Genomic DNA, 13,037 nt, shown 5'->3' with positions numbered 1-13,037 from the left:
GCATAGAATTAAGTTTTACTCTGTGAGCCAGTTTGAAAATCTTTTTCTCTAAATAGGCAGTTAAAGCCCATTTGTTATCTATTGCCATGACTGATATGTTTGCACTAAACTCTATCGTATTTTTTAGAAAAGGTATCTAATTTAGTTATATTTACTGTATTTCTTCTATATGATATGTTCTTTGCTCCTTATTTTTATTTATTTTGGTATATAGGAACATTTGTGGTTTTGTTCTAGTGATTACTTTTGTAAACTAGAAAAAAAAGAGCAAATTAAACCCAAAGTAAATAGAAGGAAGAAGAGAATAAAGGTTAGAGCAAAAAACCAATGGTTCTTTGAAAAAAAGTTGATGAACCTCTAGTTACACTGATCAAGAAAAAAAGGAGGGAAGACATAAATTACCAATATCAGAAATAAGAGGACATCACTACAAATCCATCAGATTAAAAAGCATAATAAGGTAGTATTAACTTTTTGCCAGTAAATTCAACAACTGTTAGGAAATGGACAAATTCTTTGAAAAACACAGATTACAGAAACAGACTCAAGAAGAAACAGAAAGCCAGAACAACCCTTTATCTATGAAAGAAATTGAAATAGTAATTTAAAAACCTTCCCACAGAGGTGCTTGGGTGGCTCATTTGTTAAGCGTCTGCCTTCAGCTCAGGTCACGATCCCAGGGTCCTGGAATCAAGCCCCGTATCGGGCTCCCTGCTCCACGGGAAGCCTGCTTCTCCCTCTCCCACTCCCCATTGTGTTCCCTCTCTCACTGTGTCTCTCTCTGTCAGATAAATAGATAAAATATTTAAAAAAATAAAAATAAAAAAACCTTCCCACAAAGAAAACACCCATTCCAGATGGTGAATTCTATCAAACATTTAAGGAAGACATAATACTAATTTTATATAAAGTCTTTCAGAAAAATGAGGAGGAGGCTGCCAAATAAAGACAAAATCACCCTGGTATCAAAACCAGAGGCACTAAAAGAAAACTACAGATAGATCTCTCTCATTAATTTAGATAGGAAAAATTTTAATAAAATATTAGTAAATTGATTCCATTTAAATATAAAAAGTGGAATACATTATAACTAAGTGGAGTTTATACCCCATTAAAGTTAATACATTGATTTCTCATTTAAAATCTAACTTCATACACTTTTTTTAACAGATTTGACTCTTAATTTCATCCCACCATTTTCTTTTTTTTTTTAAGATTTTATTTATTTATTTGAGAGAGAGAATGAGAGACAGAGAGCATGGGAGGGAGGAGGGTCAGAGGGAGACGCAGACTCCCCGCTGAGCAGGGAGCCCGATGTGGGACTTGATCCTGGGACTTCAGGATCATGACCTGAGCCAAAGGCAGTCGCTTAACCAACTGAGCCACCCAGGTGCCCCTCATCCCACCGTTTTCAAATGTCAAAATCCACTCTCTAAAACTAAAGATTTGCCAGCACTGAGAATTTCCAAAATGATTTGCCAGAGTCATTGGACCCCATATTAAGAAGTCCTTGTTTTTAGGATGATGGTGATATTTTATATCTTGATTGTGATCATGGTTGCATGACTACAGTGATCAAAACTGATTGATCTGACATTTAAAATAAATAAATAAGGTTGATTTTTAAAAATTTCCTGCTCTAACCATAGCTTGTGTTTTAGATCTAAGGTAGTAGTAAATATCTGAAGAATATCCTTAACAGTAGAGAAAGTTTTAGAATCCCTTTTAGTTCTACCCTGCCTCAAGTAAACCTGATGAAGTGAATCTGATATATACCATAATGAAATCCCCTTGTTTATGGACTAAAAGGCACTAGTTTGTTCACTAGTTCTGTGCAGATACAAAAAATGTCACCATTTGGGGCTTAACACATGTGACTCATTTAAATTATTCTCTAACTTAAATCTGTATTTAATTTCCTTCTATTTCATTAGACCAAGCTTAATTCATACAGTGTTATTTTTGTCCATAAACATGAATTTAAAAATTGTCTTTCAACATTAAGTTCACCATTCACTTCTGTTAGAACAACTCTAGATGACTGCTTATTCACTCTTGTTGTTTTGAGCTTATTCATTCTTCAAATTGCATCTACATTTATCTGAAGAAACTAAAAGTAAGCTCATTACCATAATAGTGTGGGACTTAAAATTCAGATCTCCTGTAAACTTTTACTTTAATTAAAACAGATACTTAAAACGGATACTTTAAAGAATTATTTTCTTGGGGTGCCTGGGTGGCTCAGTTGGTTAAGTGGCGACCTTCAACTCAGGTCATGATCCCGGGTTCCTGGGATTAAGCCCATCAGACTTCCTGCTTAGGAAGTCTGCTTCTCCCACTGCCCCTCCCTGCTGCTCATGCATGCATGCTCTCTTCTCCATCTCTCTCTCAAATAAATAAATAAAATCTTTAAAAAAAAAAAGGAATTATTTTCTTAACCTGGTTGTTTGGTCAAGGATAGACTTAAGTGCTAGATTTGCTCTAATAGTGGGCATTAATATCTTTCTCTTCTTGATGGAAAAAGGAGAAGTGACAATTTAACCAGACTTTGTTTATCAAAAGTATTATTTTTACTCTTTGCTGTTAGTGCCAAACAAATATTTTCTCACTCAAATTTTCATGTTTTCTTGCCGTTTAATGTTTCCAGTAAGTGTCTAGTGAATATAATAGTGGCTTATTCATAAACTTAAATTTGGTGATCATTGGTTTATAATCACTAAGTTGGGAAAAATAATTTATACTTTAACAAGATCCAAAAGAATGCTAAGGCACTTCACAGAAATATATGATACCACCTTTGTGTTTAAGTTAAGAGATCAGAGTGAAAAAGTTAATAAGAAAGTAAGATACAGCCCTGACTACAGTCTTGCATGCAGTCTTGTGAAGGCCAGCACATCTAATTTGGGGCTAGGCCCCCGATTTTGCTCTTGGTTTTCTAGCCCCACCATGGGGTTGCCAGATAAAATACAGGGTGCCCAGTTAATTTTAAATTTCAGATGAACAACAAGTAATTCTTTAGTGTTAAGTATGTCCTTTGTTTGATTTACTAATTCTGACAACGCTGCCACACAGAGTCCAATGCAGTCATTCTAACTACTGAGTTGCCTGGGTAAGCAACCTCAGCTAAAATTTGGAGGTAACCTCTTTAATTTCCTGACCTCCAGAAGATTTCTCACTCAGATGATTTGAAAATTTGTGCCTATAAAAATTGTAGAGTTCATTAGTATTTTCTACTGTAAGTACAGCTGACCTTATGGCTGTCATGGTTTTGGGATTTGCATTTTTTCCTAATGTACTTGGGAAAAAACATTCTTAATCAAATATTCAAATTGCCATGGCTGATCTCGTATCCTGCTAAATATTCTGACTTTTTGATCATAAAAAAAGCCCTCTCAAGAGAGTACATTATCTGCATTAGAGGTCACACAGTAGGAATTAGCGCTCTTAACCATATCCTTCCTGCACTAATAGATAATAGACATCACATGTAGCACAGTCTTCGAATGAGAGAACAAACCACATGGAGTGTAGCAGTCCTGTTTTCCTCCTCCACACTGCACTTTGCCCCTTTTACTCTACATATTGATGACAAGATTTATAAGATCTTGGGATTTGTGGCTGGACTGCACAGCAAGGTAATATTCTTATTGCCATTTCATCTCCATGGTTGCTCCTCAGAGTGGTTTGATTCTCAGAGATTTTCATGGGTCTAATGCTCTCCTCAGTATATTCATTCTTGCTTGTAGAACTGCTGATACCCTCATTCTTTTTTTTTAAACTGGCCCCTTGGTGTTTCTGCCCAAGACATTGCTCTTTCAGCAACTAATCTTTCTCTGAAAGCTTCCTCTGATTTTTTGTATGCCTCATATTTTTGGAGTTATAATTTGTTGTGGTTTATTTTAAATATAAACTTATATTTTGATACTTCATTTTAGAAAAACAGCTTTCCTTTTTCTTAAATCGCTTGAATCACAAATTACTATTTTTCCTAAATTTTAATTATGTCCTCTTTTGTTCCCCTACCCCTCTTTTAAATAAACTTTATTTTTTTCTAAAGATTTTATTTATTTTAGAGAGAGAGAAAGTGCGTGGAGGGGAGGGGCAGAGGGAGAGGGAGAGAGAAACTTAGGCAGACTCTGAGCTGAGCACAGAACCCAACACAGGTCTCGAGCTCATGACCCTGAGATCACAACTGACTGTACCACTCAGGTACCCCTAAACTTTATTTTTTAGAGCAGTTTTAAGTTCACAGCAAAATGAAGCAGAAAGTTCAGAGTTCCCATATGCCCCATTTACACACACACACTGTTATCCCTGTTATCAATATCCTGCACCAGAGAGGTACGTTTGTTACAATTGATGAACCTACATTGACATGTTATCATCACCCAAAGACCATAATTTAAATTAGAGTTCACTGTTGCTGTTATACATTCTGTGGGTTTTGACAAATGTGTCCATCATTGTAGTACTATAAAGAGTAGTTTCATTGTCCTAAAAGTCCTCTGTGCTCTGCCTATCTTTGTTCCCTTTTTTAAATTTTTCTTCTCTGGTACTCTTTTGAACTTCAGCTCCATTATGAAATAGAGCTTTGCCCCATAACCCTGAAGAATAATATTGAAACAGTACATTAAATGTGGTCACAGGGTTTTTTTTTTCTTTATTCTTACCTAACTTTGAACAGGTAATGGAAAGTGAAGAGTTCATGTTGCTTCCAGCCAATCAGCTCATTGATATAATATCTAGTGATGAACTAAATGTTCGCAGTGAAGAACAGGTGTTCAATGCAGTGATGGCCTGGGTCAAATACAGTATTCAAGAAAGACGTCCTCAGTTACCCCAGGTATGATGGAAACCTTTCTCCAAGTAACTGTCTTTTTTGTACTAGATGAAATAGTATATATTTGGCTTGCAAAAAAGAAACCGTTGTCACTGTCCCTTTTATTAGACTGTAAGAGAGATCATCTGTCTCCCAGTAAATCAAGGAGATAGTGTTTAGAAACATTTTAAGTGTTTATCATTATGAACTTTTTGCTCCTTAGCTTCCTCTCTATTTTGCATCAGCTCTAGTTTAGGGTATAGCACAAGTCAGAACCTAAATGATACTAAATGAACAAAAGAAAGCAAGGATGGCAATTATCTTGCTTCCCATCCCAATATGTCTTGGAAATCCTGTCACATTTTGAAGAGGAAAGGGATGATATGGTTCATAAGTGATCACTAAATGAAATATTTAATGTTCTTGTTCTTCTTATTATTATTGTTAGATCCCAAAGCAATTGAAAACACAGTATGGGAGCATGGGTTATGTATTCTCTTAAATATCTTGCAAGTGGGAACTCGTGTCTTTAACAGTATTTATTACCTCTTAGGTGCTGCAACATGTTCGTCTGCCTTTGCTTAGTCCCAAGTTCCTGGTGGGCACCGTAGGCTCTGATCCCCTCATCAAAAGTGATGAAGAATGCAGGTATAAGTGGCCCTGGGTGGGAGAAATCAACAACTAAGCATTCCTATTTTCTCCCAATTTCCTTATTTGTCTTGATTCCTAAATATTTGTATTTCTTAGTGCTGACACCAGGGCAATATTTAACAGGTTTTTCTTCTGGGTTAGGGTCAAGAGGAGGAGATGGAAGAAGAGAGGACTGAGCTTCCAGTATTCCATTCCATTAGTTTTTATGTGTGGTGCTAATTGGTGTAGAAGTGGCAATAAAGAGGTAGATTTCTAAGATTTTAATGCAAGCTTGAATTTGAAGAGGCAATTCTCTGCTAATATATGTTTTTCTTTAGATAAATAATGCTGCTGACTCTGTCAAAAAGTGTCAGGAGTACTTTTTCATTCTATCGCGTATGCCTGCCTAGGGAATAGGACCAGCCTTGCTTTCTGAGGATGTGGACAGAGTCAAAGGACTACTCCTCAGGCAGCTGTGGAAGGGTTTCCACTAGAGTTTGGTGGAGTAGTTTCATAATGTATTTTGATTGAAAGAAATTCTAAATGCTTTTGTAATACAAACAAGATACATATTTTATTGGGCTATCTCTGTAATATAGACACAATTTAAAAATTACTTTTCCCAGTTTGATAGATTTTAAGATTTAGATTCCAACCAAACCATATGGTGTTTTTAACCATTTTCTCCCCCGCAACATGTTCTATATATAAAAATGAAAGAGCAAGTGAATACTCAGAACTTCTTAGACTATACAGACCTTTGGGTCTCCCTTAGTGACTAAAGAAACTTGTTCTAGTATTAGGAATCTCTGTAACAGAGGTAGAACATGTAGATTCATTTGCATTTCTTCTATAATCTGAAGCCTGTCCCTTTAAACAAGATATGTCAGGGGGGTTTTAGGTATTTGTCTCTTAAATTTAAAAAAACAGACAAATGGCAATTAATTCCCTCAAATATTGACAATAGCAGAAGGAAAACCATATGAATTATGGATTTGAAATCTGAAGAAACAATGCAAAGGTGCCCCCCCCATAAAACATAAATCAGATTGTACTGATTCTGATGCACAAAGTAAAGTACTTCCAAAGTCACTTTTAAAAGAAGCCCCTTCCTGATATCCTGACCTCATGACATTTACCAGCTGTGGGACCTTAGGCAAGTTACTTTAACCTCTTTCTGCTATGGTTTCTTCATCTGTAAAGTAGGGATAATAATAGTACCTATTCCATAGGGCTGTGGTGGGGATTGGCAAGTTAATACATATTAAGCCCTTAAAACAGGGACTGACACATAGCTGTAAGTGTTCTTGTTGTTACTATTAATTTTGGGTTGGCTTGCTAAGTATTAGCTCTATAGTACTCTTTCTAGGAACCCCTGAACACTTAATTAAAAACTGGCTATTAGGAGATCACAGTCTTTGTTTTTAAGGCTGAGGAAGCTTGAAAAAGCTCTTGGTCATCAGCTTGGGATTTGGGGGGTGGAGGGGCTGTTGGTTTTTTGGGGTTTTTTAGGAGAAATAAACTCAGAAGGGGTCTTATCAAACCCATATATTGGAAGTGCATTACTGGGTCATGCTTAGGCTCTGCAGGAATAAATTACTCTTTGTAACATAAAAAGCTAGAGAAATGAAAATGTATTTTAGGAAACACTTCCAAAGTTGAGAAAGAACAGAGTAACAGATTGAATTTGCACTGATCAGGCACTGAATAACTCAGAGGACTCAAGTGAGAGGAGTACATACATGAATAGATTTGTATTAGGATATTGTATTCAACAAGTATAATTACTAGGATCTTTTCAGAAAGTACCTTAATAGAAAAAATTTGTTCATCCTCAGTAGACTTGAGAGTAAACCATTTCATATGGTACCAGATAACCACTTAATATTAAATGACAGTATAGTGTTTCTTTTTAGCAATCCAATTTTTGACATAGTTTTATTGTTTAATTAATCTAACAAATATCTAATGCCAGGGCTGATGTACTGCTTTGCCAGTATCCTGCAGAATCTAGTAAAATTCATTAGAAAGCAATAACCATGCAGGCTGGTAATTGAGTTGTAAGTTTTAGTTTCCCATAAGTTATTGTTGGCCCCAAGCATATTAAGTTTTAAGCTAAAGTTTATACTAAGATAGGAAGTCATGATGGAAATACCAATCAATTTACAACTCATAGTGTGACTGGCATCATTTCTGTCAAGTTTGTGACTTTTTAAATATTGGCTGGTATTCATGATTTGATTTGGTTTATGCTTGTTCCCCTTTGCTGATGTACATATTCCTAAACCATACTGGGATTTGACTAACAATGTTATTTAGACATTTGGAATAAAGGCAAAATTTTCTCCACAGGGACTTGGTAGATGAAGCTAAAAACTATCTCCTATTGCCTCAAGAACGACCACTAATGCAAGGACCAAGGACAAGACCACGGAAACCTATTCGATGTGGAGAAGTACTCTTTGCAGGTTTGGGTCTTAATATACTGTGACTAAACTGAGTATTTTTCCACACGTTAAACTGTCATTTGAGCTGTCCTTTGGACAACTGTGATATCCACTGTCCTAAGAAACACATAATAAGTTAGCTTGTAGCTTGATTGTTAACTCATGATCCAACACTGGTATTCTCCGGGAGTGCTCTATTTTTATATAAGTCTAAAAATGTCATGCAATGGATGTTTTGTTAAAATGAGTCATACGCATTAATTCTGTCAAAAACGTTACATTAAACAGTTACCTGCTTTCCTAGCTCTACTGAGCTAGATTGAGCCCAAGACAACCTGCTATATCATTTTGCTCTTATTCTCTACTCCTAAATCTCTGACAGTTTTTAGCCTCAGATGTTTCCCTTCCTTCCCTGTAAACTCAGCTACCTTGCTCACCTGAACAACTTTCTCACTGTTTAGTCAAACTACTTCTTACTAGTTCTGTCTTAGTCCATTTGGACTACTCTAATAGAAAACCAGAGACTGGGTGGTTATAAACATAAATTTATTTCTCAGTTCTGGAGGCTGGGAAGTCCAAGGTAAGTCACCAGCAGATTCTGTGTCTTGTGAGGGCCCACCTGCTTCTTCATGGAGGGTCGTCTTCTCATCTTTTTGCTGTGTTCTTACTCGGTGGTAGGGACAAGGGAACTTTCTGAGGTCTCCTTTATAAGAGCACTAATCCCATTCATGAAAGCTCTGCCCTCATGACCTAAGCACCTCGCAAAGGCCCCACCTCCTAATACCATCACACTGGGGACTAGATTTCAACATACAGATTTTGATGGGGCATTCAAAATTCAGTCTGTAGCAAGTTCTTTGAATTTTTTTTCTAATTCTGATTCATGTAGCTAGCGAGGACTTACCGTAGAATTTGTATTTAAGCTCCCAACTTTCACTAATTCCATGGTTTCTTAGATGTAGGCATGCTTGGATTCTTTTGTCCCATTTTAATATGTGAAGTGTTCCATTCCTTCTCATCAGGGAATTTCGTGCAATCTCTGGGGCATAGTATCCTTTTCTGTCAGCCTAACCACTGTCTATCTTTTTCTTTCCAGTTTAATTTTCTCTTGACATGTGGAAATATATTTTCCCCTATATTTTTAGAAGAGGCACCTTGGTGGCTCAGCTGGTTGAGCGTCCGACTCTTGGTTTCAGCTCAGGTCATGATCTCAGGGTCTTGAGATCGAGCCCTGGGTCAGGCCTACACTCATTACGGAGTCTGCTTGAGATTCTCCCCCCTCTCCACCTCTCCCCTTCCCCCTGCTCTTTCTCTCAAATAAATAATCTTTTTTAAAAAGAAGAAAAATTTGATAATTTCTGTTTTGAATTCTCTCTTTTTAAATTTTTTCATCTAAATTTCTTCATGTAGAGGATATTGTAGTATTTCTTTATTTATTTGAGAGGGATAGAGAGAGCACATTTGAGAGCAGGGGAAGGGACAGACAGAGAGGAAGAGAGAATCCCAAGCAGACTCCCCGCTGTGCCTGGAGCCTGACATGGGGCTTGATCCCATAACCCATGAGATCATGACCTCAGCTGAAATCACAAGGTGGGGCACCTGGCCACCCAGGTGCCAACCCCCTTTTTTTTAAAATTGATTGATTGATTGATTGACTTAGAGAGAGAGTAGTATTTATTCCAGAAAAAAATTGATGCCAAGTTTTCTTTTTCTCCTTAATCTTCATCAGGCTTTTTTTTTTCTCTTTTGAAGGAATTTCTTCATTCATGTTTTAAATTTCAAACTTAATTATTAATTCACTATGCACTGAATTCTCCCATACTCCCAGTGTCCACATGTCTCCATTGTTATTAATAGATTTATCATTTGTATTATCACTCTTATTTATTCCTATGGCTTTCATTCCTATGTGTGCATGCACAGTTACATATTCACCTGTTTGTGTGGGTTTACACAGACACTTGCACGCTCACACCTACGTCTGTATCCTTGCCCCCACATACCTCTTAGAGTTTCTTTCCCAATTTTGATATTTTATTTAAAAAAATTTTTTAAGTAGTCTCCACGCCCAGCATCAGGCTTGAACTCACAAACCTGAGATCAAGAGTCACATGCTCTACTCAACTGAACCAGTCAGGCACCCCCTCTCTTTTCAATTTTGAAAGTCAATTGTCTGTTTTTAAAATTAGAAGCCTGCAAGATCTAATTATTTGGTACCTGTGGCTTCATGATGTGTTGGTTTTAGGAATGTAGTAGTAGGGCCATCTTTGTGGAGTTATGTCCATTATTATGAAGATCTATTAACTGTTTTATTTGGCTGACTGTTAGTTTTAATTCCTGACTAGGGATGACAGTACAGTACTGTTTCATCAGCCTCAGAACATTCTGGCGATGATTAAGAACTAGATTAATAGAGGGGAAGGTAACAGGAACTCAGACAAATGAAACTGAAGAGAACTTCCCTATGATCAAAAGCTAGAGGCTAAGCCAAATAGGTGTATGGCAAGTATATTTCATGTCCAGGGTCTTCTCTGGTTTCAGTGGGGATACCAATCCAGTGGAACGAGACAAGGCATACCTTTGGGAATGCTGAGAGACACTAATGTAGCTCCTTAAATAGGAATTTAAACTTGGCTTCGCTTGAGTTATTCAAGAGCCGCCGTCTTTATCCTGCTGATTTTTACCATATTTTTCCGATGTGACCTGATTATAAATTGTCAGGTTGCATGTTTTCAGTGTGTAACTATCTTCATGAAAATCTCATTTGCCTCTTTGATTAAATCATGGTATTGGGTGCCTAGCTCGCTCAGTCAGTAAAGCATGTGACTCTTTATCTCAGGGTCATGAGTTCAAGCCCCACATTGGGTATAGAGGAAAAAAAGAACACCTTTTGAGGCACCAGGATGGCTCAGTTGGTGGAATAATGTGACTCTTGGTCTCAGGGTTGCAGTTTTAAGCCCCATGTTGAGTGTAGGGATTACTTAAAAATAAAATCTTAAAAAAAAAAGATCGTGGTATTAATGAAACCATACTTTGTCTTCTTTAGAAGCCAGCTAAATTGGATCAGTTTTATGATCTCAAATTCCTGCTAGTAATCACATAATTTCACATTGCTGATTGAGTATCTGATTCCTTGACAATACTGTTAACTACTTGAAGGCAAGGACCATTTCTAATTTATCTTTGTAGTTTCTAGATTGTATAGCCATCTTATCAGAATAGGCACTCAATAAAGATTAATTACTTGCTATTGATCCTGAGGAATACTAGTGAGAAATGAGCATCAACCCACCATGAATGATGGAAAAAGAAAATTGGAAAGCACATGCTACTAGCATTAACGGATTACTAATGTCACTTTCATTATGAAAGATAACCTATTTTTAAATAATACCTTTGGGGCACCTGGTTGGCTTAGTTGGTTAAGCATCTGACTTCAGCTCAGGTCATGATCTCGGGGTCCTGGGATTGGGCCCCACATCAGGCTCCACACTCTGCTGTCCCTCTCCCTCTCCTTCTGCACCTCCCCCTACTAGTGCACTCTCTCTCTCTCTCTCTCTCAAATGAATGGATAAAATCTTTTAAAATGAATAACACCTTTATTTTTCTGATAATATATATGCGGTATAAAAATTTTGATTAACAGGGTACTTGGGTGGCTCAAGCAGTTGGGCGCCTAACTCTTGATTTCGGCTTAGGTTGTGATCTCCAGGTCATGAGATCAAACTTGGTGTGGGGCTTCACTGGGGGGCAGAACCTGCTTGGGGTTCTCTCTACCCCTTTCCCTCTGCCCCTCCCCCATGCATGCCCATGCACACACACACTCGTGCGCATGCTCTCTCAAATAAGAAATTTTGATTAACAAAAAAATATAAGGGGCACCTGGGTGGCTCAGTTGGTTAAGTGACTGCCTTCGGCTCAGGTCATGATCCTGGAGTCCTGGGATGGAGTTCCGCATCGGGCTCCCTGCTCAGCAGGGAGTCTGCTTCTCCCTCTGACCCTCCTCCCTTTCATGCTCTCTCTCTATCATTCTCTCTCTCAATAAATAAATAAAAATCTTAAAACAAAAATATAAAGAAGAAAAGTTAAATTATCTACCATCTTTTTTTACACTATGAAGCTTTACATTTTCATTTGTAGAGAAAAGCCATTAGGTCTTTACAACTGCTTTGGTTTTCCCAGCTTTCTCTGTCTTTTTATGTTTTCCAGATCTGAATATCATTCTTGAGTGATACTGTTCACTGACATTATTTTAGATCTTGACCTATCTGTCTCTACTTTAGTAAAGCTTAATCTTCAATTTCTTTTGGTTTTTATTGCAATTTTGTTTTCATTATCTTTAGAATGCCAAATTACCAATTCTCACTTAACTTTGGAAAATTGAGCCTTCCTTTCTTCATCACTCTGTGGAAACCCTGGAAACCTAAGATCAAATCTATAATCTTAGTAATTTTTTACTCAGGAGCGTTTTACATCTCCTGATATCTTCTGGCCTGTCCTCTTGTTTTCCATTAGACTTCTTGTTGCTTATCATTTTGTGTTTCTGTTTTTTTTATAAAGATTTTATTTATTTGTTTGGGAGAGAGAATGAGAGAGAGCGAGAGCATGGGGGGGGGTCAGAGGGAGAAGCAGACTCCCTGCTGAGCAGGGAAACCGATGCAGGAATCGATCCCGGGACTCCAGGATCATGACCTGAGCCGAAGGCAGTCGCTTAACCAACTGAGCCACCCAGGAGCCCTGTGTTTCTGTTTTGTTTAGGGTTTTTTTAAGTTTTCACAGTTCAGTGATCCTTATTCCATATACTTTCTAAAAGTTGCCCTCTTTAAGGTAATACTTTTTGACCAAATCTGTCTTTGAAGTAATTTTTTTTAGAGTCAACATCTCACCATGTTTCTTTGTTTGTTTTTCAGCAATATTTTTCCTTAGGTACATTTCTTAACTCAAATTGAGAGTTCTCATGGCAAGGACATGCATACACTTTATTTTGCTAAATACAGCTATACTTAGCTTATAATAACTTAACTAGTTCAGTCCCAGCTATATCATCACTTGTTGCCTCAGAAATCATAATGCAGGTAAACTTGCCATGAGACAGTGGAATTGATGCTTTCCTTTTCTTGTTCCCCAGGTCACAGGAAATA

The 13,037-nt window shown here is 37.3% G+C and overlaps 1 protein-coding gene across 1 annotated transcript in view; it reads left to right on the top strand.

Moving 5' to 3' along the window:
• The window catches only part of KLHL20 (kelch like family member 20), a 55,689-nt gene that overhangs the window by 25,859 nt on the left and 16,793 nt on the right, over positions 1–13,037 (top strand). Inside the window, exons 4-6 of the mRNA XM_028123016.2 lie at positions 4,685–4,843; positions 5,373–5,467; positions 7,802–7,917. Of these exons, the coding sequence (XP_027978817.1) occupies positions 4,685–4,843; positions 5,373–5,467; positions 7,802–7,917 (370 nt within the window). The remainder of the gene's footprint in view (positions 1–4,684; positions 4,844–5,372; positions 5,468–7,801; positions 7,918–13,037) is intronic.

The sequence above is a fragment of the Eumetopias jubatus genome, unplaced genomic scaffold (genome assembly GCF_037043125.1).
Source record: "Eumetopias jubatus isolate StellerSeaLion01/CBP00866 unplaced genomic scaffold, mEumJub1_p1.0 scaffold_12, whole genome shotgun sequence".
Taxonomy (NCBI): Eukaryota; Metazoa; Chordata; class Mammalia; order Carnivora; family Otariidae; genus Eumetopias; species Eumetopias jubatus.
This window is presented reverse-complemented; position numbering and strand designations above follow the sequence as displayed.